The sequence below is a fragment of the Dasypus novemcinctus genome, chromosome 2, assembly GCF_030445035.2.
Source record: "Dasypus novemcinctus isolate mDasNov1 chromosome 2, mDasNov1.1.hap2, whole genome shotgun sequence".
Classification (NCBI taxonomy): domain Eukaryota; kingdom Metazoa; phylum Chordata; class Mammalia; order Cingulata; family Dasypodidae; genus Dasypus; species Dasypus novemcinctus.
Genome location: NC_080674.1, coordinates 139,290,761 through 139,318,684, shown reverse-complemented (window position 1 = coordinate 139,318,684; position 27,924 = coordinate 139,290,761). Strand labels below are relative to the sequence as shown.

General features: G+C 38.7%; 1 protein-coding gene across 2 annotated transcripts in view; it reads left to right on the top strand.

Annotated features, from left to right (window-relative positions):
• LOC101442035 (prolyl 4-hydroxylase subunit alpha-2) overlaps positions 1-27,924 on the top strand; it is an 84,134-nt gene that overhangs the window by 30,779 nt on the left and 25,431 nt on the right. Inside the window, exons 4-7 of one of the 2 annotated variants that reach the window (XM_023589180.2) lie at positions 2,454-2,591; positions 3,303-3,542; positions 7,844-8,040; positions 10,087-10,263. In XM_023589180.2, the coding sequence (XP_023444948.2) occupies positions 2,454-2,591; positions 3,303-3,542; positions 7,844-8,040; positions 10,087-10,263 (752 nt within the window). The remainder of the gene's footprint in view (positions 1-2,453; positions 2,592-3,302; positions 3,543-7,843; positions 8,041-10,086; positions 10,264-27,924) is intronic. The other variant, XM_071219119.1, reaches the window with a different exon arrangement.

The following is a 27,924-nucleotide window of genomic DNA, read 5'->3' as shown; positions in this document are numbered from 1 at the left end:
ATTGGTCTGTAATTTTCCTTTCTTGTGGTGTCTTTGTTTGGTTTTGGTATTAGGGTAATGTTAGCATCATAAAATGAGTTAGGCCTGTGTGGAGCTGGCCCATGCGCAGTGCTGATGCGTGCACAAGGAGTGCCATGCCACGAAGGGGTGTCCTCCGTGTAGGGGAGCCCCACGTGCAAGGAGTGCGCCCCATAAGGAGAGCTGCCCAGAGTGAAAGAAAGTGCAGCCTGCCCAGGAATGGTGCCACACACACAGAGAGCTGACACAACAAGATGATACAACCAAAAGAAACACAGATTCCTGTGCCACTGACAAAAACATAAGCAGACAAAGAAGACACAGCAAATAGACACAGAGAACAGACAACTGGGGTGGGGGGGCGGGAAGGGGAGAGAAGTAAATAAATAAATAAATCTTTAAAAAAAAATAAAATGAGTTAGGCAGTGTTCCTTCTATTTCAATTTTTTAGAAAAGTTTAAGCAAGATTGGTGTTAGTTCTTTCTGGAATGTTTGGTAGAATTCATCTGTGAAACCATCTGGCCCAGGGCTCTTCTTAGTTGGGAGGTTTTAATGACTGATTCTCTGTCTTTACTTGTGATTGGTTTGCTGAGATCATTGATTTCTTCTTTTGTCAATATAGGCTGCTTATGTGTTTCTAGGAATTTGCTCATTTCCTCTAAATTGTCTTTCTTGTTGGAATATAGTTTTTCAAAGTATCCTGTTATAATAGTCTTTATTTCAGTGGGGTCAGTGGTGATATCCCCGTTCTCATTTCTTATTTTGTGTATTTGCATCTTCTCTCTTTTTTCTTTGTTAGTCTGTCATTTTTTTTCAATCTTCTCAACGAACCAGTTCTTTGTTTTGTTTATTTTTTCAAGTGTTTCTTATTTTCTATTTCAATTAATTCTGCTGTGATCTTTGTTATTTCTTTCTTTCTTCTTTGGGGTTAGTTTTTTTTTTTACTAATTCCTCCAATTGTGCTGTTAGTTCTTCAATTTTAGCTCTGCTTTTTTGAGGTTTGAATTTATGGCTATGAATTTCCCTTGTAGTACAGCTTTTGCTACATCCCATAAATTTTGATATGTTGTATTATCATTTTCATTAATTTCAAAGTAATTTTTGGTTTCTGTTGAGATTTCTTCCTTGACCCACTGTTTTTCTAAGAGTGTGTTGTTTAACTTCCATATCTTGGAGCCCTTGCAGATTTTCAGCTTCATTCCACTGTTGTCAGAGAAATTGTTTTGTATGATTTCAGTCTTTCTCAATTCATTGAGACTTTCTCTGTGGCCTAGCATGTGGTTTATCTTGGATAATGGTCCGTGTGCACTTGAGAAGAATGTATATCCTGCTGTATTTGGGTGTAATGTTCTGTATATGCCTATGATGTCCAGATCCTCTAACATAGTTCAAAGTCTTTGTTTCTTTATTGATTCTCTTTTGAGATGTTCTGTCCAATTGTGACAGTGGTGTGTTAAAGTCCCCCACTATAAATGTTGAGGCATCTATTCCTTCCTTCAGTTTTTGCAGTGTTTGCCTCACATATGTCCAACCAGGAATACTTTATCCAGCAAAGCTAGCATTCAAAAGTGATGGATAGTTCAAAATATTCACAGATAAACAGAAACTGAGAAAGTATGCCAACAAGAAACCTGCCCTTCAAGAAATACTAAAGGGAGTTCTGCAGGAGGAAAGAAAAAAAAAACAGGACAGAGTTGGAGGAGAGTGTAAAGAACAACTAAAACAACCAAAAGAGATAAAAAAATGAAACAACATATGACAAACACAAATCCAAAGAAAATATGTATAAGTAATTCCTTAAAAGTAATAACACTGAATGTTAATGGATTAAATTCACCTGTTAAAAGACACAGATTGGAAGATTGGATAGGAAATATGACCCATCTATATGCTGTCTACAAGAAACACATCTTAAACTCAGGGATTCAAGGAGATTGAAAGTGAATGGCTGGAAAACAATCTTACAGGCAAATAATAACCAAAAAAGGGCAGGAGTAGCTATATTAATATTGGACAAAATAGACTTTAAATGCAAAACTATTGTGAGAGACAAAGATGGACACTACATATTAGTGAAAGGGATAATCTTTCAAAAGAAAGAACAATCATAAATATTTATGCCTGTAACAAGGTAACAAGGGTGGCTAAAAGCATTTGAAATGTGATGTTACTGAAGAACTGAATTTTAAATTTTATTTAATTTTAATTAATTTGCATTTTAATAGCTATAGTCAGCAAAGCTTACTCTGTTGGACAGCAAGTTTTAGAAAATCGTTCCTCCCAGACTTCCCATTTCTACTATTTCCAGATGATTTCAGTTTTGTATAAAGTAGATTGCATTGAAGTCAGACAGTATGCTCTAGTCTATTCATTAGTTAATTTATTTCTTTTTCATGGCATGTAATCTTTTTTTCTGCCTCTCTGGTATGTGGAAGAATTTTCTGCCAGGCTCACATCATTACGCAAACAATTACCTAAAGAAGAGGATGAGATTGGCGCTGCCAGGGCTCTTTTGCGCCTTCAGCGCATGTACAAACTGGATCTGAAGGCTCTTTCTAAGGGAGCACTACCAGGTAATGACTATCACTGGATTTCCCTTGGGTGAACAGTTGCTTCCAAGTTATTCTTCAAAATTTCAAAATTTTGCTATTTTATCCTCCAGACATTGAGGAATATAGAAGAAAGAAGTTATTTATTCCCTAGTATCATTTAGAGTGTCAGTCTTGTGGCCATGAGATATTCTAGGAATTCTAAGCCTTTCCTGGGAATCTAGACGATCAAAACCAGGATGGCTTCATGTTCCAGGAAGCAGAGATCTGATTTTAGGAAATACAAGAGAAGTTGAACAGTCATACCTGAGTGGTTTTGGTATAATAAACAGATAACCTTAAATATCCTGTTTCACCAAACATAACCTTTATTGGTATCTCATTCTTGTATTATTTTAGACTAGAATCTGTACAGATCTCCTAAATCACATTTATTCCCCCCATCTCGACCTGGCCCTTTTTAAAAAATTATTTTCTGCTAATAAGCTGATCCACAGGCACTCTTTTCAATGTCTTCTCTGGGGCTAAACCTTAACCAAACATAGGTCTAATCATAATTTGATCAATCCTGAAGTTTGTATTTAGAGATGAAATATGAAAAGAAATAGCTGGAAAGAGTGACTATGTTTGGGGAGCAGAAATGGAGGAGGAATTACTTCTTTTTTGGTACTAAGCTCCCTAGAGACCATCCACCATGTTCTTTCTCAGAAATATCATTGTTCTGATTGCTCCTAGGGACCAAGTATCGCCCAACCCTGAGTGTTGGTGATTGCTTCAGGCTGGGCCAGGTAGCCCACGACATCAGGGACTATCATCAGTCTTTCCTTTGGATGCAACAGGCACTGAAACAACTACATGCAGGGGAGCACAGCACTATCTCTAAGGTCAAGGTTTTGGATTATCTTAGTAATGTCACCTTCCAGCTTGGAGACCTGCACAGGGCTGTGGACTTCACCCATCAATTGCTTTCCCTTGGTAAGACTTTTAGGAACTAGGTAAAGTGAGTGTTTTTTCTATATTGGCCTGCGCCTTCATCCAAGTTACCAACTGACCCCTGGCCTTGGATCCCTGGTCTTAGACACAGTATTGCACAGAATGTTTGTTACTTAATTGTATTAGTCAGGGCAGGCTAGATTATTATGGAAACAAACTCCCAAATCGTCATGACACGATAGAAAAAGTCCTATGCAGGTTTATGGCTCTCCTTGAAATGTTGATTCAGGGATTTAGATTTTTTCCACTGTACAATCCTGCTGTTTTGAATACTACCTAAATGGAGAATTTAATAAGACATGTTAGAGGCCAGGCCAAACATTCTACTGGCCAGAACTATCATGGCGTCAATCTTATTTCAAGGAGGGCTGAGAAATGTAGAGTTTTCTGTACCCAGGAAGATAAAACAGGATTGGTAAGCAACTAGCCAGTCTTTGCCACTCTAGTGGAAATTCACTAAAGAGCTATGTGTACAGTGAAAACTTCTAACTATGTGTTTTGGTATGGCACATTATCAGTTAATGCACTTTCTTCCTAAAGACACAGTTTTTGGAGGGCCTGCTTGTAGTTTTTAGACCTTAATCAAACCTAGTCTAATGATAACTTTTATCATTTTCTTTTTTTCAATAGCAATTTTTTTAAATTAGAGAAGTTGTGGGTTTACAGAACAGTCATGTATAATCATAGGATTCCCATTTAACTTGATCATTTTCTGATGCATGCATTTGGAGATAAAGTACAAAAAGAAACCACTGGAAAGTGGCTATCTTTAGGGGTTGTAAGTGAAGGGAGAGGAGTTTAAATAGGTGATTCCTATTTTTCTTAATAAGCTTTCAAGAACTGTGAATTTTAAAATAGGCATGTATAAATTTGATTAAAATAAAAGTAAATTAAAAGGAAAAATAAAAGAAGTAACTTTTAAAACTTTTTTTCAAACACTCCAAAGTTATAGTTAAAGTAAAAAATAAAGTGACTAGGACACATTGGCTTGCTAAGAATTTTACCTTCAAGAAAGGAGAGGAAGAGATGTTATTCTTCTGGTCCTAACTTAAAACGACGGGGAAGAATTAGTTACCAACGTGTAAATGACTAGTATCTTTAATTCTAATTCTAATTTAGAAGCATATATTGATGACTACCATTGACAATCATCTGGATTTAAAATGAATAAGACATGTTTCCTTCTTTCCAGCTGGCATTCAAGAAGATAGACGTGAACTATAAACCTGTGGAGAAAGCAATTGGTTTCGATTTATAGTTGCTAGTAAGGCAGAGGTTAAGCCTAGACTTTGGTAATACATATTTTTTTAAATGCATGGAAAAGTTGAGACTTTGGAAGGGAAGCCACTTGAGATTTGGCATTTGGCTACTTTATATTTTCCCACTCTCAACTTGGATAAACCCCCCTGCCGAAATCCTTTCCTGATACTTCCCTCTAAATTGAATTAGGTACTCCATTACTACATACACCAAATACCCTGTACTTATCCAACTCATGGCATTTTGTACATTGTATTGAAATATATATCTTTTAGTCTCCTCTCTTTATTATACATGAGCACTGTTCTTGAAATGTAATACATGCTCTGCATTTATTTGTGGAATGATTGAATGAGCAAGCTTGTGTTTTTAAAGGGCATATTTAAACTTGTTCAAAATATTCATAATCAGTGATAAATACAAGAAGATGACAAGAAGGCTAATGGCCAACATTTGTTGTTAGGAACATCAAGATGAGTTTTTGAATTAGGTTCACAGAAGAAAATCAAGATAGGCTTAAAATTTCCCTTTGGGATTTTGGGATAATATAGATAGATGATTCAGGAATGCAGACTTCCCCAGTACATTTTTGCCCTTTTTATTGAACCGAATAATCTTCAGACCAAAAAGCATAGAATAAGTGTTGGTTGGGAAAACAGTTAACTGCTGTGTGGCAAGAGATTTTAAGAACGTCAGCAACTGACTCAAATGAGTTTCTTTCTCCTAGCCAAAAGGAATTTCACTACAAATAAAAACAAAAACAAAAACAAAAACAGAACTTTCTGTGACCTCTGAGGAATTGTGAGAATTAAAGACTGAGGCAGACAAGTGTCACTCTTATTTTCAAACATGGAAGAAGACAATTCCTTCAAGCTATAGACTGGGGCACTTAGAGATTATCCTGGGATACATTTTTCTCACATGTGAATAAAGGAATAGTTTGAAGTCAGTACTTGGTAGGCCCCAATATAGGTTTACCAAGTCACATTCTACTAGTGTAAGTAATGCTGTCTTATACAAAGATAAAATCTCAGTGCCTGAACATAAATTTGGTTTCTTTCTTGTTCACACAAAGTCTAGTGTGTGCCTCCTCCAAGTGGTGACTCGGGTATCTATTCTCTTTCCTTCTTGTGATAATGCTATCTTCAACAATTTTGCTTTCAAAGTTACCAACAGAAGGGAATGAGGTAGTAGAGAACGTCCACCAAATACTTAACCATTTTGACCTGGGCAGAACACTGGTTACTTCCTGTCATATTCTTTTCGCCAGGCACCACATAGATGTGAGGGCACTGGGGAAAATAGATTCTTACTGGGTAGTCATTTTCCAGCAATGGTTGATGGGAGCACAGATTTTTGGTGATCAGCTACTGCACCATATAAGTCATGTCGTTCTAACCTCATATCCATTTTTGAGTAAAATATTCAATTTAGGAGTGGAAGTTTAACAGTTCATATAGTCAACAGTGTGACTTATGTTTTCCTTATGGAAATGATGGCCAAATGTGAAGTGGGTTCAAGAATATTTATATATTTAACTGATTCAGACTTCCCCACAAATGCTTTGGTTTTTTTTCAGATAATCCGTTGAACTCAAACCAACCTTATCAACAGGAGGCCCAGTTTCTACTTCTTGGGTCTTCTACCTCCTGAATTGTTCATGAATTTCACTGACTTCTATGGTAGTAATAAGCAGAGTGTGTGCTGATATCTCAATAGTCAAATATGTTTACAACCTAATATGACCCTAGATAGAGTTAATAGTGATCTGGTGTCCAGATCAGTTATGTTTCTGTACACCAGTAATGAACAATCTGAAAAGGAAATTCAAAAAAGAATTCCATTTACAATAGCATCTAAAAGAATAAAATACCTAAGAATATATTTAACCAAGGAGGTGAAAGATGAGTATACTGAAATCTATAAAACATTGCTGAAAGAAATTAAAGAAAACTTAAAAGAAGGGGCAGTTTCTTAGTCAGAACAACCCTGGAGGTATATAATTGCACAGTATTAATTAATTCAGAAGAAAGCTGCACTGATGTTATAGGATCATGTAAACATATGGTCTGAGAAACAGCATGTGTAACAGAGACATATAAAAGAAAAAAGAAAAACTCCATTGGAACATAAAGCTGTCTTCAAGTAAAAGGGCTTATAGCCGAGGTATTATCTTTTCTGATAAATTCTGCATCCTTCTTCATCCCCCACAGGTGTATCTTCCATTTGTTCCATAGTAGCCTGTGATTCTCTGTACTGTAGAAGTTTGTTTTATTTTAGTTGTCCATATAGATCTTTATCACTTTATTAGATAGATCATTTCCCCTAGAAAGCAAAGACTGATTTTTATTATTTTATTATTTCCAAGCCCCAGCATAGTGCTAAGCACTTAATTTTTTCTGTATTAAATGAACAATTGGAATTACTGGTGGAAGGAAGGATAAATGAAAGTATTAGAGCAATTGTTTATATTTGTATTTTTGTGGCCCTGAGGGTTATCCCTAGAAAACAGAAAATGCAGAAAGATGTATTTGGGTTCTGTATGAAGAGAAATCTACCTAATTGCCAAAAAGTGCAATGACAAGTAGTCTATTCCCTTTCTTTCCAAAGAGATGTTTTGGCATAAAGTAGGCAACCAACAAATGAGGATATTACAGAGCCCCCTCATTTTTATTAAATTCAGCAAACATATTAAGATCTGTTCATGCTAGATGCTGTTGTAGGCAAAAAAGTGAAAGATATGGCTTCTTTCCAGAATATCTTATGTCTAATTGGATATGGTGGTGGTAGATTAGATATGTAAACAGCTAAGTTCAATGAAAATTGAAAATACTATGACAGAAGTTCAGGGTACTGTGGGGCTCAGTTTCTATTTATCTCTCAATTGTAATTCAAGGGGTGCAGTTCAGACTATGATCAAATCACATACAGATTTGACAGAGTGGTTTGAAGAAGGGGATTTGCAGAGCTCTTTAAGTGACCTTACTAATAGTAATTTCCTTCCCTCTCTTTCCTTGATGCAGACTCCTCTCATGAACAAGCCCGGTTGAATCTGCCATACTTTGTGAAGTTGTTGGAAGAAGGAGGAACTGGAAAGGTTGGGAACAGAGCATCAGAGACCAACTCGGAAACACTGATCAGTACCCATGAGGATTCCCTGAACCATATGCCCAGCTGGGAGGTCTATGAGAGCCTTTGCCGTGGAGAGGGTGTCAAACTTGTAAGATGGGAAAGGGGATGGATGCAGTTGAGGGTGTTGGTTAGGACCTTGGAGACCTTCAGACCACTTGACAATTTGAGCATTTAGAGCTCTGGGCCGGAGCTAGAGCTTCTTTCCTAGAATACTAGGAAAGTATTCCAGTCCCCAGATCTGTCCCATGAGTGTAACAAGGGTTTGTTTTTTTAGTATTACAAGTATATTGCATACTCCTTTTTATTGATGATTAATTGGGTTCTAGGCACCATATATATATATACGTGTGTGTGTATATGTATATATAGTTATATGTATATGTGTTTGTGTATATATATGTATAAAACTAATTCAATAATTTTTATTTTGGAGAAAAATAAGGTAGCTTATTTTGGAGAAAAATAAGGTAGCTAGGCAGAGCTGTGTTTGGAGTGGGGGATATTGATCAGTTGCTATTTTATAATAGATGGAGAGGGATAGCCTCTCTGATAATGGGACATTTGAGTATAGAACTGAAGGAGATACCTGTCCAGCTGGAATATGGTCTGGGAAGAGAGGAAGGATGGCTATTTTCTTTCTTTTCTTGCTCATGCTTTTGATATAAAATCCAAGAATCCATTGTCTAATACAAGGTCCTACTTTTCTTGCTCAGTATTAGGGATACATGTACAAAAATGAATAATATGTGGCCCTGCTCTGGAAGAGTGTAATCTACTAAAGGAAAATAAAAAAACATAAACAAGTAATTTTAATACAGTAATTAGAAGTGCAAGATTTGGTGGCCACACTGAAGAAGAATTAATTTATTCTACATTAGGGCAAAAAGGAATGAGGGTTCACAAGGACTCTTGAACTAGATCCCATGTGGACAATGTAGTTAGAGAAATTTTAGGTTGATACCACACCATATGCAAATAAATGTACAGGAGAAAAATCATACTGTATTTTGAAAATTATAAGCATTTTTTTATATTAATAGAACAAATTTTGAAGAAGGAAGCTATGGTATTCAGGATTTTTTTTTTTTAAGATTTATTTTTTATTTCTCTCTCCTTCTCTCCACCCTCCCCCCACCCCCTCTGGTTTTCTGTTCTCTGTGTCCATTTGCTGTGTATTCTTCTATGTCCACCTGTATCCCCCGTGCCCACCCCCCGGTTTTCTGTTCTCTGTATCCATCTGTATTTTTGTCAGCGAGAATCTGTGTCTCTTTTTGTTGCATCATCTTGCTCCGTCAGCTCACTGTGTGTGCGGCGCCACTCCTGGGCAGGCTGCACTTTTTTTGTGCGGGGTGGTTCTCCTTGAGGGGTGCACTCCTTGCATGTGGGGCTCCCCTATGCAGGGGACACCCTTACACAGGGGACACCCCTGCATGGCACAGCACTCCTTGCATGCATCAGCACTGCATGTGGGCCAGCTCACCACATGGGCCAGGAGGTCCTGGGTTTGAACCCTGGACCTCCTATGTGATAGGTGGACGCTCTATCAGTTGGGCCAAATCCATTTCCCAGGATTTTAATATAGGTAGGCTAATAGCATGGAGGGCTAGGTAGGTCATGAGGTAGAACTTCGATTTTATTTTTGTTAGACAGTGCTTTTCAAACTTTAATGAGCATAGGAATCTCCTGGGGATCTTGTTAAAATGCAGATTCTGATCCAGTAGTGTTGAGGTACAGTCTGAGATTCTGCATTTCTAACAATCTCCCAGCTGATGCTATTACTGCTGGTCCATAAGACCATGCTGGGGGCAGCAAGGCTATAGAGAACAGGATTCATCCAGTCACTCCTGGACATTGTAGGAAGATGGATGGAAGAGAAAGGCTCTTTGATCCAAGCCCACCTACATTGAATTGTCATTGTTTTTCCAAGTCCAGTGTAAGGGTGTCCTTCCTTATTAGGGCTTGTAAATGTAAGGAGGGATGTTCCTGGGAAGAAGAAGGCATTTAAAAATTTGTGTGTGTCATTCATGCTGACCAAGGAAAGGGATTTATTTCCTTTTAGAGGGAGTTGGACCTAAGTAGCAAGGCCATTGCCTCCAGCCAGAGGGGTCAGAGTCTATTGCTCTCTGCTCCCTAGACACCACAGAAGCGGAAGACACTTTTCTGTAGATATCACCATGGTAATAGGACTCCACAACTGCTCATCGCTCCCTTCAAAGAGGAGGACGAGTGGGACAGCCCGCACATTGTCAGGTACTACGATGTTTTGTCAGATGAAGAAATCAAGAGGATCAAGGAGATTGCAAAACCCAAAGTAAGTTTCTCAATTTGCTTTCACCCTGATTCTGCCACCTTCTGGGACCTACCATTCTGTTAGTATTTTGGAGAACCTTAAGGGAAAAGCTGGTGGCAGTAAGTTAGAAGTAGATTTCTTTATGACCTGGTTATCCAGAAATCCTCCAAGCCTTCTCAGAAAATAGAATTTATTATATATTTTCTGTTTTTCTCCTTTTTCATTGTGATAAAATATATATTACATAAATTTTACCATATTTTAAGTGTACAAAAATGGGACATTAAGTACCTTGACGATGTTGTGTAACTTACACCACCCGAAAATTTTTTTTTTAAAGATTTATTTTTTATTTATTTAATTCCCCTCCCCTCCCCCGGTTGTCTGTTTTCTGTGTCTTTTGCTGCGTTTTGTTTCTTTGTCCGCTTCTGTTGTCATCAGCGGCACGGGAAGTGTGGGCGGCGCCATTCCTCGGCAGGCTGCTCCCTCCTTCGCACTGGGCGGCTCTCCTTACGGGCGCACTCCTTGCGCGTGGGGCTCCCCTATGCGGGGGACACCCCTGTGTAGCACAGCACTCCTTGCGCGCATCAGCACTGCGCATGGGCCAGCTCCACACGGGTCAAGGAGGCCCAGGGCTTGAACCGCGGACCTCCCATGTGGTAGACGGACGCCCTAACCACTGGGCCAAAGTCCGTTTCCCCACCTGAAAATTTTTGTCATCCTGAAACAGCAACAATTTCTCATTCTGCCCTCCCCGAGCCCCGGTAACTACTATTCTGCTTCTGTCTTTATGAATTTCCTCATTCTAAGTAATTGATATATGAGAAATAATACAATTGTGCCCTTCTGTGTTTCACTTATTTCACTCAGCATGATGTCTTCAAGGCTCATCTTTATTGTAGCATATATCAGCACTTTCTTTTTATGCCTGAATAATACTCCATTGTATGGACGTGCCACATTTGTTGATCCATTCATCTGTTAGTGGACACTTGGGTTGCTCCATTTTTTGACTATTGTGTGAATAATGCTGCTGTGAACATTAGTGTACAAATAATCTGAGTCCCTGCTTTAAATTCTTTTTGAATATATACCTGGAAGTAGGATTTCTGGGTCATATAATAGTTACATATTTAACTGTCTGAGGAACCACCAAACCATTTTTTCACATCAGGTGCACCATTTTACATTCCCACCAACAATGTACTAAGGTTCCTCTTCCTCTGCATCCTTGCCAACACTTATTTTCTGTTTAACATCAGCTATCCTAGTGGGTGTGAAGTGGCATCTCCTTGTAGTTTTTTTTTTCCTCTCCATCCCCTGCCCCATCCCCACCCTGACCTGCTGTTTTTGCTGTCTGTGTCCATTTGCTATGTGATCTTCTGTATCTATTTCTCTTGCTGTTTGTGTCCATTTGCTATGTGAGCTTCTGTATCTATTTCACCTAAAGAGAATTTAGTAAATTCTCTTAAAGGATTTACTGGGATTTGATCCTGGGGATCTCTGATGTGGAGAGAGGTCTCTGTCAATTGTACCACCTCAGTTCCTGGTCTCTGCTGCACTTCACCTTGATTTTCCCCTTTGTCTCTCTTTTGTTACATCATCAGCTTGCTGTGTGACTCATTTGAGTGGGCACTGACTCACCACGTGGGTACTTGGCTTGCTGTGCGGGCACTCGGCTCACCATGTGGGCACTGACTCGCTGTGTGGGCACTGGCTTACCATGTGGGCACTCACGGGCGCTTGGCTCAACACACAGGCATTTACATGGGCACTTGGCTTACGGCGTGGGCATTGGCTCACCACACAGGCACTGGCTCACCACATAGGCACTTATGTGGGCACTCGGCTTGCCGCGTGGGCGCTCAGCTCAGCACATGGACACTCGGCTCACTCCATGGGCACCCACATGGACACTTGGCTCACTGTGCAGGCACTTATCTTGCCCACATAGGCACTCGTGTGAGCACTTGGCTGACAATGTGGACACTGGCTCGCTGCACAGACATATTCTCTTCTTTTTCACCAGGAGGCCCCAGGGGTCGAACCCAGTCCTCCCACATGGTAGGTGGAGGCCTTATCCTTGAGCCACATCCACTTTCCTCCTTGTAGTTTTGATTTAGATTTCTCTAATGGCTAATGATGTAGATCATCTTTTCATGTGCTTATTGGCCATTTGTATATCTTCTTTGGAGAACTGTCTACCCAATCCTTTACCCATTTTTTAAATTGGGTTGTTTGTCTCTTTGTTGTTGAATTGTAGGAGTTTTAAAAAATATTAAAAAATATTAAATCATTATCAGATATGATTTCCAAGTATTTTCTCCCATTCTATAGGTAGTCTTTCACTTTCTTCCTAAGGTCTTTTGATACACAGAAGTTTTTAACTTTGATGAAGTCCTGTTTATTAATTCTTTTCTTGCTTATGCTTTTAATGCAATATCTGAGAATCCATTGCCTAATACACAGTTCTGAAGATATTTCCCTGTGTTTTCTTCTAAGAGCTTTATAATTTTAGCTCTTATATTTAGGTCATTGTTCCATTTTGAGTTCATTTTTTAAATGGTGAGAGATAGGGGTCCAACTTCATGCTTTTGACCCAGCACCATTTGTTGAAGAGACTATTTCACCATTGAGTGGATTTGTCAAAAATCAGCTGGTCATATATGTGAGGGTTTGTTTCTGGACTCAGTTCCATTTCATTGGCCTATGTGTTATGCCAATACCACATGGTTTGTTTTTTTTTTAAAAGATTTATTTATTTATTTAATTTCCCCCCCTCCCCTGGTTGTCTGTTCTTGGTGTCTATTTGCTGCATCTTGTTTCTTTGTCCGCTTCTGTTGTTGTCAGCGGCACGGGAAGTGTGGGCGGCGCCATTCCAGGGCAGGCTGCTCTTTCTTTTCACGCTGGGCGGCTTTCCTCACGGGCGCACTCCCTGTGCATGGGGCTCCCCCATGCGGGGGACACCCTTGCGTGGCACGGCACTCCTTGCGCGCATCAGCACTGCGCATGGCCAGCTCCACACGGGTCAAGGAGGCCCGGGGTTTGAACCGCGGACCTCCCATATGGTAGACGGACGCCCTAACCACTGGGCCAAAGTCCATTTCCCTACCACATGGTTTTAATTACTGTAGCTCTATAGTAAGGTTTGAGATTGGGAAGTATGAGTCCTCCAACTTTGTTCTTCTTTTTCAAGATTTTGACTCTTCGGGTCCCCTTGTGATTCTATATGACTTTGAGATTCACTTTTTCCATTTCTATAAAATGGATGCTGTGATTTTGATAGGGTTTGCTTTAATTTTGTAAATAGCTTTAGGTAGCATTCACATTTGAACAATATTAAGTCTTCTAACCTAGGAAATGTAATGTCTTGCCATTCATTTATTTATTCTTTAATTTCTTTGAGCAATATTTTATAGTTTTTAGTGTATATGTATTTCACTGCCTTGATTAATGATGCTCCTTGGTATTTTATTCTTTTAGATGCTATTGTAAATGGGATTGTTTTCTTAACTTTTCATATTGTTCATTACTGGTGTACAGAAACACAACTGTTTTTGCAATTGATCTTGTATCCTGCAACTTTGTCGAATTCAGTTATTAGTTCTAGTAGCTTTCTTAAGAATTCTTTGGGTTTTTCTATGTGTAGGATCATATCTAATCTGTGAATAGGAATAGTTTTTTTTCTCCCCTTCCAATTTTGATTCCTTTTCTTTCTTTTTCTTGCCTAATTGCTCTGGCCAAAACTTCCAGTGCAGTGTTGAATAACAGTGGTGACAATTGGGCATCCTTGTTTTGTTCCTGATCTTAAGAGAAAAGTGCTCAGTCTATTAACATTGAATATGATGTTTACTGTGGGTTTTTCATAAATGCCCTTTATCATGTTAAGGAAGTTTCCTTCTATTCCTAGTTTCCTGAGTTTTTTTTTTTTAAAGATTTATTTATTTCTCTCCCCTTCTCCCCTCTGCCCCAGTTGTCTGTTCTCTGTGTCTGTTTTCTGCGTGTTCTTTGTCCACTTCTGTTGTTGTCAGCGGCACGGGAATCTGTGTTTCTTTTGGTTGCGTCATCTTGTTGTGTCAACTCTCCGTGTGGGTGGTGCCATTCCTGGGCAGGCTGCACTTTGTTTTGTGCTGGGCGGCTCTCCTTACGGGACGGACTCCTTGCACATGGGGCTCCCCAGCGAGGGGACACCCCTACGTGCCACGGCACTCCTTGTGCTCATCAGCACTGCACATGGGCCAGCTCCACACGGGTCAAGGTTTGAACCGTGGACCTCCTATGTGGTCGACGGATACTCTAATCACCGGGCCAAGTCTGCTTCCTGAGTGTTTTTTTTTAAATCATGAATTTATCATGGATTTTGTGATATACATTTTCTGCATCAATTGAGATGATCATGTGGTTTCCCCCTTTCATTCTATTAATGTAGTGTATTAAAGCAATTGATTTTCTTATGCTGAACCACCTTTATATTCCTAGAATAAATCCCACTTGATCATGGTATTAGTTTTTATCTCTTGTATTAGTTTTTATTTCTGGAAGGTCAGTAGTCATGACCCAACTATCATTCCTGATTTTAGTTATTTGCATCTCTCTCTTTTCTTCTTTGTCAGTGAGGCTAAAGATTTATCAATTTTATTGATCTTGTCAAAGAACCAGCTTTTGGTTTTATTGATTCTATTGTTTTTTCTACTTTCTACTTCACTTTGCTCTGCTCGCGCCTTACTGTTTCCTTCCTTTGGCTCTCTTGGAGTTTAGCTTGCTCTTTTTTTTCCTAGTTCTTCTAGGTATGAAGTTAGGTTATTGATTTGCAATCCTTTTTTTTTAATGTAGGCATTTACAGCTATCAATTTCCATCTGAACACTGCCTTTGAAATATTTGCATAAATTTCAATATGTTGCATTTTCATTTTCTTTAGTCTCTTAAGTATTTTCTAATTTCCCTTGTGATTTCTTCTTTGACACGTTGGTTGTCTAAGAGTATGTTATTTAAGTTCTACATTTTGTAATATATAGCTTCAGTTCATTGTTGTCAAAGAAGATACTTAGTAAGATTTCAGTCTTTCAAATTTATTGAGATTGGATTTACATAGTAAATGTATGTAAACTATTCTCCATCCTTGAGAATGATCCATGCACACTCAAAAGGAATGTGTATTATGCTGTTGTCAGGTGGAGTGTTCTTGATATATTCTGCGGCGGCTTGCTCGGTCGGTAGAGGTGGGGTCTGGCTGCGGACGAGGGGTCGGTCCAGCTCTGGACGAGGGGTCGGTCCCGCTTGGGACGAGGGGTCGGTCTGGCAGCAGACGAGGGATCGGTCTCACAAGAGGTTGCGCGGTTCGGCTGACGGGGTCGCCCGGCGAAGCTGGCGACGAAGGGGTCGCCCGGAGAAGCAGGCGACGAAGGGGTCGCCCGGAGAAGCAGGCGACGAAGGGGTCGCCCGGAGAAGCCGGCGACGAACTGGGGACAAGGGAGGCCAGGCCCTTGTCGGGGGCTCTCAGGACTGGAGGGCGCACGGCAGAAGAACTACCGCGGAGACAAGGTAAACACGCAAGTCCAACTTTATTGAGGGAGAGGCAACAGTTTTATAGGGGCTGGGGAAGGCTGATTGGTCGAAGCCACGCCCTGTTCTGATTGGTTGCCGGCGAAAGGTCAGTGGGCGGTACTGGACGGGGGAGGGGTGGTGGTTAGGGATTGGCTGTCGCTGTTGCTGGGGGAAGGGGCAGGGTTTAGGGATTGGTGGCTGCTGTTGCTGGGGTGGAGGGCAGACTTGAGTTTCCCGCCCACGCCTGGCTGTTGCTGCTGTCGGGGGAAGGGAAAAGGGCGGGCTGGATTTTTCCGCCCACACCTGGCTGTTGCTGCTGTTGGGGGAGGGGAAAAGGGCAGACTGGATTTCTCCGCCCACGCCTGGCTGTTGCTGCTGTCGGGGGAGGGGAAAAGGGCAGACTGGAATTTTCTGCCCTGCGCCTGCGCAGGGAGAAGGAAGAAGAAGGGTGCCGCCCCACAAGGCATCGGGTGGTGCCATCTGGGAGGAGGGGTGGCCGCGGAAGCATGGCTGCCGAGAAGGGGAGACCCGAGGGCACTCTGCGCCCATGCCGAGCTTCCTTCAGGGGTGGCGGTGGGCCCGACCAACCACCCTATTATGGGGGCAGCGGAATTAGGCCTACCGCGGCCGCTCCCCCGCCAGGCCAGCAAACCACACTTCAGCCCAAGGGGTGACCGCAATATTCTTTATGTGTAATTGGTCTATAATATGGTTTGAGTCCTCTATTTCCTTGTTTGTCTTCTATCTTGATGCTCTATCAATTATTGAAAGTGGTGTATTGAATCCGACTATTAATGTAGAAATATCTGTTTTTCTCTTTAATTCTGTCAATTCCTTTAAAAATTTTTTAAAAAACTTTTATGCTTTAGATTACATAAATGTTACATCAAAATATATGGGTTTCCCATATACTCCCCCCCTCCCCCATCCCACTTTCCCCCATTAACAACATCTTTCATTAGTGTGGTACATTTGCTACAGTTGATGAACACATATTGAAGAATTGCTGCTAACCATGGTCTATGGTTTACACTCTAGTTTACACATTGCACCACACAATTTTATAGATTTTGACAAAATGTATAATGGCCTGTATCTGTCATTGCAGTATCATGCAGGACATTTTCAGTGTCCCAAAAATGCCCCATGTTGCACCTATTCTTCCCTTTCCGTCCCCTCAGAACCTCTGGTGACCACTGCCTTTATATCAATTATACATGTTCTTCCGTTGCTAGAAAAATAATAAGTATACTTTAGTCCACAGTTGTATTCCCCCTTTATGTTTGTTCATTCCTCAATCTTGAGGATTTTGGGATGGTGATGCCAACTCTGTTTATGATTGAGAGAGGACTTAGATCCCATGGGCAGATGGATGGAACTGTCTTGCTTGCAGTTGTGGATACTGTTTTTTGGGATGGGTATTGTCCATCATCATCCTTTTGTTAGTTGTCTTGGGCAAGTCCAATGAACTGGAGAGTAAGTGTTGCAACTCTGCTGATATTTAGGGCTCAACAGGCATATGAATGTAATTCTGTCAATTCTTGCATCATATATTTTGGGATTCTATTAGGTTTGCATGTTTATAATTATTATTTCTTCTTTTTTTTTTTTAAAGATTTATTTATTTATTTAATTTCCCCCCCTCCCCTGGTTGTCTGTTCTTGGTGTCTATTTGCTGCGTCTTGTTTCTTTGTCCGCTTCTGTTGTCGTCAGCAGCACGGGAAGTGTGGGCGGCGCCATTCCTGGGCAGGCTGCTCCCTCTTTTCACGCTGGGCGGCTTTCCTCACGGGCGCACTCCTTGCGCGTGGGGCTCCCCCACGCGGGGGACACCCTTGCGTGGCACGGCACTCCTTGCGCGCATCAGCACTGCACGTGGGCCAGTTCCACACGGGTCAAGGAGGCCCAGGGTTTGAACTGCGGACCTCCCATATGGTAGACGGACGCCCTAACCACTAGGCCAAAGTCCGTTTCCCTATTATTTCTTCTTGTGGATTGAAACTTTTATCAATATATAATGTCCTTCTTTGTCTCTTATAACTGTTTTTCACTTAATGTCTATTTTGTTTGACAGTAATACAGCCATTCTTGTTCTTTTTTGGCTATCGTTTACAGGGAATATCCTTTCCGTATTTGTACTCTCTATCTCTTTGAATCTGTATCTAAAATAAATCTCTTATAGACAGCAGAAAGATGGATTATGTGTTTTTATCCAGTGTGCCAGTCTTACCTTTTAATGTGGGAGTTTAATTCATTTACATTTAAGGTAATAAGTGATGGGAAAGGATTTACTTCTCCCATTTAGTTTTTTTTTTTTTTTAATATCTTTTATGTTTTCATTCCTCAATTACTCTAATACTGCATTTTTGGTATTTAGTTAATTTTTTTTTGTAGTATCCCTTCTTTACTTTTCTCTGTATTTGCAAGTTATTTTCTTTGGTATTATGTTTGTAATTACAATTAAAATCTTAATCTAATAACAACCTAGTTTGAATTAGTTTCAGTAGTATACAAATGCCCTAATCCTATACATCTTTGTCCCTCCCTTTTTATATTGTTATTGTCTCAGATTACATTTTTATTCATGTATACCTATTAAGATAGATTTTAATTATTGTTTTACGCATTTGCCATTTAAGTTATAAAAGTGAAGGGGTAGCAATTACAAACCAAAAGTATAATAATTCAGGATTTTATATTTACCTATGTAGTTATCTTTACAAATGTTCCTTATTTCTTCTTATGTCTTCAAATTATGGTCTAATGTCCTTTATTTCAACCTGAAGGACTTCCTTTAGCATTTCTTTTAGGGCAGGTCTTCTGATGATGAATTCCTTCAGCTTTTGCTTGTCTTTAAATATCTTAATGTCTCCTTTTTCTTGAGGAATAGTATTGCTGGATACAGAATTCTTAGTTGACAGAATTTTTCTTTAAAGGCTTTAAATACAACATCCCACTGCCTCTGGCCTCCATAACTTTTGGTGAAATCTCCTATTAATCTTTTCGAGGATCACTTGTACATGACAAATTGCTTCTCTCTTGTTGCTTTCAGATTTCTCTTTTTGTCTTTGGATTTTGACAGTTTCATTTAATGTGTCTTGGTGTAGCTCTCTCTCTGCATTTATCCTGCTTGGAGTTCCCTGAACTTCTTTCATGAATACATTTATATCTTTCATATTTGGGAAGTTTTGGGCCATTATCTCTTTAAATACTTTTTCTGTCCATTCTCTTTTTCTTGTCCTCCTGGGACAACTATGATACACATGTTGGTATGCTTGAAGGAGTCCCACAAGTTCTACAGGCTTTGTTCATTTTTCTTCATTCTTTTTGCTCCTCATATTGGATTATTTCAATTGTTTTGTCTTCAAGTTTGTTAATCCTTTATTCTGCCTGATGAAGTCTGCGTTTGAAACCCTCTATTGATTTTTAGTTTCATTTATTGTACTTTCAGCTCCTGAATATGTTTGACTCCTTATTTGTAATTTTTATTTCTCTGTTTTATTCAGACATTTGTTTTCCCAATTTTCCTTTAGTATTTTGTCCATGGTTTCCTTTAGTTGTTGGAACATGTTTAAGACAGTTAAAGTCTTTAATTAATAGTTCCAAAGTATGAACTTCCTCAGGGATGGTTTCTGTCTAATTCTTTTTCTTCTCTTGAGAATGGGCCGTACTTTCTTTTTCCTTTGTGTGTTTGATACTTTCGTTAAGAACTGGACATTCTGAGTATTAAGTTGTTATAAATCTGGAAATCTTACTCTCTCATTCCTCTGGGATTGCTGTTTTTTTCTTGTCGAGAGTGGGAGCCATCAGTTTTTAGTTTTATGAACAATTCTTGCTTCCAAACCAGGGAAAGGAAAGAAAGGGGTGAAGAAAAGGCTCTGTTTCTTTATGATGACTCTACCATTTTGTCTGTGGGATTGAAACAATGACCACCCTCCTTGCCTACCCTTTCCCTATTGATCAGCAGTCAGGTCATACACACCCAGTTATTTTTGGAGGATAATGTCCTTATTGTTTACCCTGGCACCTGCAAGCTGCACCAGGAACTCAGATTACAGTCCTCACGGCTGCCTTTCATCCTGGGGGAAGGTAGCCACTCCTTAGAAGGCGAAATTCACTGATAATTATTACAATTTGCTGGTCTCTTCATCCAGCTCTCCCCAAGATGCTGAAAGTGTTCCACTAGACTCTTAACATTCCAATATGTTTGATTCAGATAGTTTTAGTCAGTTCAATAGTTGTTTGGTGGAGGGGTTGATTCCTGGAGCTTCCTACTCCACCATCTTCCCACAGTCCTCTTATATATTATCTTTTAATTTGGTCCTCAGAAGAGATGTTTTTTACATTTGTTGGAATTTTTAATTCATTTAAAAAGTTTTAGTTTTTAATTTAAAGTTTTTACATGACTTTTTTGAAGTTTATCATAAATGAGTTAGACAGAGGATTCCAAATATTTACCTCATGCAACCTACACTAATTTGTGAATAGGAACAGAGGAAACCTTTTCTGATCTTTCCATGGAAATCCTTACATCAGTTTCAGAGAGCTGCAAGGTTTAAAATTCTAGTCATCTATTCACCCTTAACTATTCTAATCTCCAGCATGTTTTTTCTACTGGCATCTGGATGATTGATGACAGGCAAATTTTCTTTCTAAAACATCTTCATTCATTTCTTTTTATCTCAGTCAGTGATACTTTGGAAATTAGAAAGGATCTTCTGGATCTTTCTTTTTGTATTCTTAGAGGGATATAATCTTTATATGTAGCAGGAATTCTTACTTGCCAAATACTTTATTTATAATTTTTCTTGTGTTTTCATATGTACTATTGGAAGATTGTTCTTTTTAAACTATTTTTATGAAGGTTTGGTATTATAGTGGTTCTGGCTTCATGAGATAAATTGAAGGAAGTACTTTTGTTCCTTTCCTATGTCTCGGAATAATCTAAATACCATTGGAAATGTTTCATAAAGGTTATCTTGAAGCCCCAACTCTTTTTATGAGGTCACCAAAGCCCTTGTACCAAAGCCTGAAAAAAATATTACAAGAAAGGAAAACTCCAGGGAAACGGACTTTGGCCCAGTGGTTAGGGCGTCCGTCTACCATACGGGAGGTCCGCAGTTCAAACCCCGGGCCTCCTTGACCCGTGTGGAGCTAGCCATGGGCAGCGCTGATGTGCGCAAGGAGTGCCGTGCCACGCAAGGGTGTCTTCTGCATGGGGGAGCCCCACGCGCAAGGAGTGCGCCCGTGAGGAAAGCCGCCCAGCCTGAAAAGAAAGAGCAGCCTGCCCAGGAATGGCGCCGCCCACACTTCCCCTGCCGCTGACGACAACAGAAGCGGACAAAAGAAACAAGACACAGCAAATAGACACCAAGAACAGACAACCGGGGGGGGGGGGGGGAATTAAATAAATAAATAAATCTTTAAAAAAAAAAAAAAAAAAGAAAGGAAAACGCCAGGCCAATATCTCCCAGGAACATAGACCAGAAGTCTTAAAGAAATGATTAGTAAATCAAATATAGCAGTATACAAAAAGGATAACTGTATCATGATCAAAATAAAATTATTTCACTAATGAAAGTATAGGTTCATGTTAAAAATCAATCTGATTCACAACCATTACAGAATAAAAGAGAACAACTATATGATAATCCGTAGATATAGAAAAATGTTTTTATAAAAGCCAGCATCTGTTTATGATAGACCTCTTAGCCTACAAAGAATAGAAGGAAAATTCTTTAGTCTGATGAAAAGTTTCTCAAAAAACCCACAGTTAGCATCATTTTTAATGGTAAAATATTTAACACTATCCCTCTGAATATAGAGCAAAACTTGATGTCTGCTCCCACCATTTTTATTTAACATGATACTAGAGGTCTTACCTTACAGTGTGTTAATGCAAGGAAGATAAATAAAAGCATAAAGATTTAGACATAGAAGTAAAACTGTGATTTTTCTTAGATGACATTATTGGGTATGTAGAAAATCCGAAAGAATACAAAGTATTATTATTCATGGAATTTACTAAGATTACTTGAGGTATCAGTATATAAAAACCAAATATACTTTTATGTATAGCAATAATTAGAAAATGAAATAAAAATATGTAGGTTACAATAGCATCAAAACAGCAAAAACAAACAGTATAACAATAAAATGCCCAGAAATATATACAAAACTAAAAATGTATATAAGATCTGTACACAGAAAATTATAAAATATTGGAAGGTTTAAAATGTTCATGGATTGGATGAATCTGTATTTTGTAATGTTTCACTTCTCCCCAAAATGATCTATAGATTTGCTGCAATCTCAATGAAAATCAAAGCTTTTTTTTTTTTTTGTGGAAGTCAGCATGCTGATTCTAAAACTCATACGGAAATATGAATGACCATGATTAGACAAGAATATTTTGAAGAAGAAACTTGGAGGGCTTATACTTCAAAATTCAAGACTTATAAAGTTATAATAATGAAGATAATGTGATATTGAATGTACAAAGATTAGGCAAAGAGAGCAACTAAACAAGTGAAGAGGCCAGTCCTGTCAACTGATTTATGACAAAGTGCCACTGCATTTCAGTGGGAAAGGAGTGATCTTTTTAAGAGATGGTGGTGAACCAATTGAATATCCTTATGGGAAAAGGGGAAAGGCAAATTAAAACCATACTGACATGTCAATAAAGACTTAATTGAATGGCTGAAAAACAACAAAAATATCTGACAGGATAATGGCAAGTATGCAGAACAACTGAAATTATCATACATTATTGCTGGGAATGCAAAATAGTACAACTACTTTGGAAAAAATTTGGCAGTTTCTTTTAAAGTTAAATACAGTCTTATATGACCCAGCTATCCCATTCCTAAGAATTTAAGAGAAATGACAACATTTTCATGTAAATATTTGTATGTGAATGTTTATAGAAGCTTTATAATCTATAATAACCGAGAAAAACCCAAAAATCCAACATCTGGTGAATGGGTAGACAACTTGTGGGACATCCATTCTATCGATGGTTTTTTTTTGTATTTATGTTGCTTGGAGTTTGTTTGGCTGCTTGAATCTGTAAGTGTTTATGTCTTTCATGAAATTTGTGAAAATTTTGGCCATTATTTCTTCAAATAGTTTTTTCTACTTCATTCTGTCTTTCTTCTTCTGGAACTCCAATTACACATATGTATGACCCTTTGTTGTAGTCTGATAGTTCCCCAAGCTACTGGTAATGTTCTCAGAATTTTCTCATTTCAAAATAAGTACAGGGAGCAGATGTGGCTCAAGTGGTTGAGCACCTGCTTCCCACATGGGAGGTCCTGGGTATGGTTTCCAGTGCCTTCTAAAAAGCCAAAAACAAACAACAAGCAAAACAACAACAACAAAAAACCAACTCAGGGGAGCTGAAATGGCTCAGTGATTGAGTGCCAACTTCCTATATGCAAGATCCCGGGTTCAATTCCCCACCCCTGGTACCTAAAAAAAGTACAGATAGCCTTTGCTCTGTTTTTCAAAATATGTGGTATCTATTAAACTACCTCCAACTTCATTGACTCCTTCCTCTGTCATCTCCATTTTCATGTTAAGCCCATCCGTGAATTTTAAATTCATCAATTGTATTTTTCAGTAATAGGATTTTTAGTTTATACTTTGTATAAGTTAGCCAAAGGCGTGCTGATGCAAAATAACAGAAATTGGTTGTTGTTTTTTTTTTAAAGATTTATTTTTTATTTATTTCTCTCCCCTTCACCCCCCTGCCCCCCGTTGTCTGCTCTTTGTGTCCATTTGCTGTGTGTTCTTCTGTGACTGCTTCTATCCTTATCAGCGGCACTGGGAATCTGTGTTTCTTTTTGTTGCGTCATCTTGTTGTGTCAGCTCTCCTTGTGTGCAGCACCATTCTTGGGCAGGCTGCATTTTCTTTCGTGCTGGGCAACTCTCCTTATGGGGTGCACTCCTTGCACGTGGGGCTCCCCTACGCAGGGGACACCCCTGTGTGGCACGGCACTCCTTGTGCACATCAGCACTGCACATGGGGCAGCTCCACACGGGTCAAGGAGGCCCAGGGCTTGAACCACGGACCCCCCATGTGGTAGGTGGATGCCCTATCCATTGGGCCAAGTCCGCTTTCCAGTTGGTTTTTGTAAAGGGTATTTATTTGGGGTAGGAGCTTACAAATACCAGGCCATAAGGCATAAGTTACTTCCCTCACCAAAGTCTGTTTTCACGTGTTGGAGCAAGATGGCTGCTGACGTCTGCAAGGGTTCAGGCTTCCTGGGTTTCTTCCTTCCAGGATCTTGATTGTCTTTTCTCTGTGGGCTTACTTCTTGGGGCTCTAGCTTAAGGCTTCAGATCAAACTCCAACATCAAAAACCCTCAACTCTGTCCTTTGCTGTGCCTTTTATCTGTGGGTGGGGACTCAATGCCCTAATGACGTGGCCCAATCAAAGCCCTAATCATAACTTAATCGTATGCAGGTTCAGATCAATTTATAAACATAATCTAATACCTATTTTTGGAATTCATAACTATGTCAAATTTTAAAGCTGCTTACTTTATTATTGTTTTTGTTATTTTAGTTTCTAGTTTTTTTCTCAGATTTCCCTTCTTTTCATTCATTGTATTATTTTTGTTCACATCATTGAGTATGATTATGATAGCTGCTTTAAAATACTTGTCTGCTAATTCCAAAATGTGTTTCAGCTTTGGGACATTCTCTGTTCATTGCTTTATCTCTTGAGAATGGATCATATGTTCCTGATTCTTCTTGTCAAGTGATTTTGGATTGTGTTCTGTCTGCTGTAAAAACTATGATGTAGGGACTCTAGATTCTGTTATATTCCTTTGAGAGTGTGGTTATTTGTAATTCTTAAACTGGATTAAATCCACTTAAATTTTTTCATGTGATTGAATTATTTGGTATCAGTTTTGACATAATTTTAGGTTAATTTACTGTGTTTATTATATTTACCTACTTAACTGTTGACTTGTTCCATTGTTTTTTATTTCTTTGCATATTGAATAAGGATTGAATTTTCATTCAATTGGATATCTTTACACAAATATATTTAAATAATGTTCTTTTTTCCTTATGTGTTTTAAATCAGTGCTCATGATGCATTTTGATATATTTTTCATGATAAGCAATCACTGAGTTTATACTACTTTTTCTCCTTCTCTCTCCTTCCTCTTCCATTTAAAAAGTTGTATTTTTTCTACTTTGTAAGGGCATATAACATGTTTATAATTTTCTTCCGCCCATATCACCACCTTTGTTTAGTCTTAGAGTGATAACTTTAAAACAGCCCATTGCTTACTACTTTGTTAAAGTTTCTCTGATTATCTTTGGGATGATCACATCCTTAAGAATGTGTGCTTGAGTTCATACTGATTGAAAACTGCTTGTTTTTTATAGTCTTGATAATGTAAGGACAGTTGGATTTGATATAAAATCCTTAGGTTACACTTGATTTCTTTGCATTTCTTTAAAATGTTGCTACATTGTTGTCTTGCTTTTTATGTTATTTGAGACATATGATGGCAACCTGATTTTTTCCTTCACAATTGATTTGGTCATTTTGTGTGGAGATCACCAAATCTTTTTTTCTTTATCTTAAAGTCTTGTGGATTAATTATACATATCTTGGAATTTTGGAATTGGCCATTGCAGGTCTCCATTCTTTTTTTTTTTTTTTAAGGACTTCAGTTACACCTCTGTTGTTGTTCTTTGCCAGTCTTTTCTATTTAGCACTATTTCTCTGATTCTATTTACCTTTACCTTTGTTTTTGCTTTACTTTCTTGATTTTTTCTCATTCTTTCCTCTGAGCATCTTGGTACACTTTTGGTCATATATTTTTCTTCCTTGGACACCATACAATTTAGTTTTCATTGCTGAAATGATTTTGTTCTTTTCTTCATTATCTTTCCTGAGTTTATTTGGTTTCTATTTCACTTATTTTTAATTTTGAACTTTAAATATGCATATTTATTGCACAAGTTCTTTTCAGTTCTCTCATCCTCCATAGGTTTTTCACTTTTGCACATTCTATAGGAAATTTATATGCTAAATTCAAATATCAAATTATATACAATCATTAATTAAAAATTTCGGAGTAAATGTCAAAAAGGTTATCCTACAATTTATAGATTAAAATGAAACTACCTATAAGTTATGAAAAATATGTGAGTCTATAACCAGAAAATAGAATATTTTTAATAAGTAACATTAAGAGAATTATTTATTTAAAATTAAATGTAATTTGACATTGCATTAGCTTATGAAACTAGATATAATTGATTTTATTTTTTATTTAAAATAATATACTGGGAAGCGAACTTGGCCCAGCGGTTAGGGCCTCCGTCTACCACATGGGAGGTCCGTGGTTCAAACCCCAGGCCTCCTTGACCCGTGTGTAGCTGGCCCATGCGCAGTGCTGATGCGCGCAAGGAGTGCCATGCCACGCAGGAGTGTCCCCCGCATAGGGGAGCCCCACGCACAAGGAGTGCGCCCCGTAAGGAAAGCCGCCCAGCGTGAAAGAAAGTACAGCCTGCCCAAGAATGGCACCGCCCACACCGAGAAATGACACAGCAAGATGACGCAACAAAAAGAACCACAGATTCCCGTGCCACTGACAACAACAGAAGCGGACAAAGAGACAAGACGCAGCAAATAGACACAGAGAACAGACAACCAGGGGTGGGGTGGAGGGAGGGGAGAGAAATAAATAAATAAATCTTTAAAAAATAAAGTAAAATAATATCCTAACAAAATACCTTGTACCCAGTGCTCTTCCGAAGCAATTCTGTTCTTTCAATTCTGTTCTATGCAAGCATCATCATATCTAAGAGAGCTCTTTAGCATCATTTGTTCCCTGCTCAGTGTCCTGTGAGATAAAGCATGTTATTCCGTGTTCTGGTACTTGAGGTAAATATTGGCAAAGATCCTTGTTCAGGAAGTGGAAAAAGCAGGGCAATAGGAGAGTGGCAAGAAGTAGGCAGATGCAGATTAGATGTAACCTCATCAATAGAGCTGCACACCACAGATCAGATGAGGACAGATAGGCTTTTCATCCGATCCCCTTGAAAAATCAAAGTAGATTAAAGCAAGTATGACTACAGGGTAGGGTGTGCTCATATTATTATTTCAGAGACAGTAGGCATCCTTTTTTGCATTACAAAAAATTTCTTTCTCTGAGGCCAACTGCATGCAGTAATTTTTTTACAGTCCTATGTTGTATCTTTTTAATTTTTATTATAGTAACTTACATAGGGCATAAAATTTCCCTTTTAACTACATTCACATATATCATTTAGTGCTCTTAATTACACTAACAATGTTGTGCTACCACCATCACCTTCCATTTCCAACACTTTACAATCAACCCAAATAGAAATTCTGTACAATTTAAGCATTAACACCCCATTCCCTACTACAAACCAGCCTCTGGTAACCTATATGCTAGATTCTAACCCTATAAATTTGCTTATTATTATTATTTCTTATCAGTGAGTTCAAATAGTAGTTGTCTTTTTGTGTCTGATTTATGTCAATGAAGATAATGTCTTCAAGGTTCTTCCATGTTGTCATGTGAAACAGAACTTCATTCTTTTTCAACGCTGAATAAAATTCTATTGTATGTACAATGCACCACATTTTTATCCATTCATTGATTCATGGCACTTGGATTGCTTCCATGTTTTGGCCCTGAATAATGCCACTATGTACATCAGTGTGCAAATATCTGTTGGAGTGCCTGCTGTCAATTCTTTTAGATAAATACCTAGTAGAGGGATTGCCCGGTCATATGGTAATTCTTTATTTAGCTTTCTGAGGAGCTTCCAAATTGTCTTCCATAGCAACTGCACCATTTTACATGTCCACCGGCAATGAATGAGTGTTTCTGTTTCTCCACATCCTTTCCAACAGTTGTGATTTTCTGGTTTTTAAAAAAATAATATCCATTCTAATGGATATGAAATGGTATCTCACTGTGGTTTTAATTTGCATTTACCAAATAGCTAAGGATGTTGAGCATCTTTTCAGGTGCATTTTAAGCCATTTGTATATCCTCTGGAGAATTGTCTGTTCAAGTCTTTGCCCATTTTGTAATTGGACTGTTTGTCCTTTCATATTTTAAGTTGTAGGATT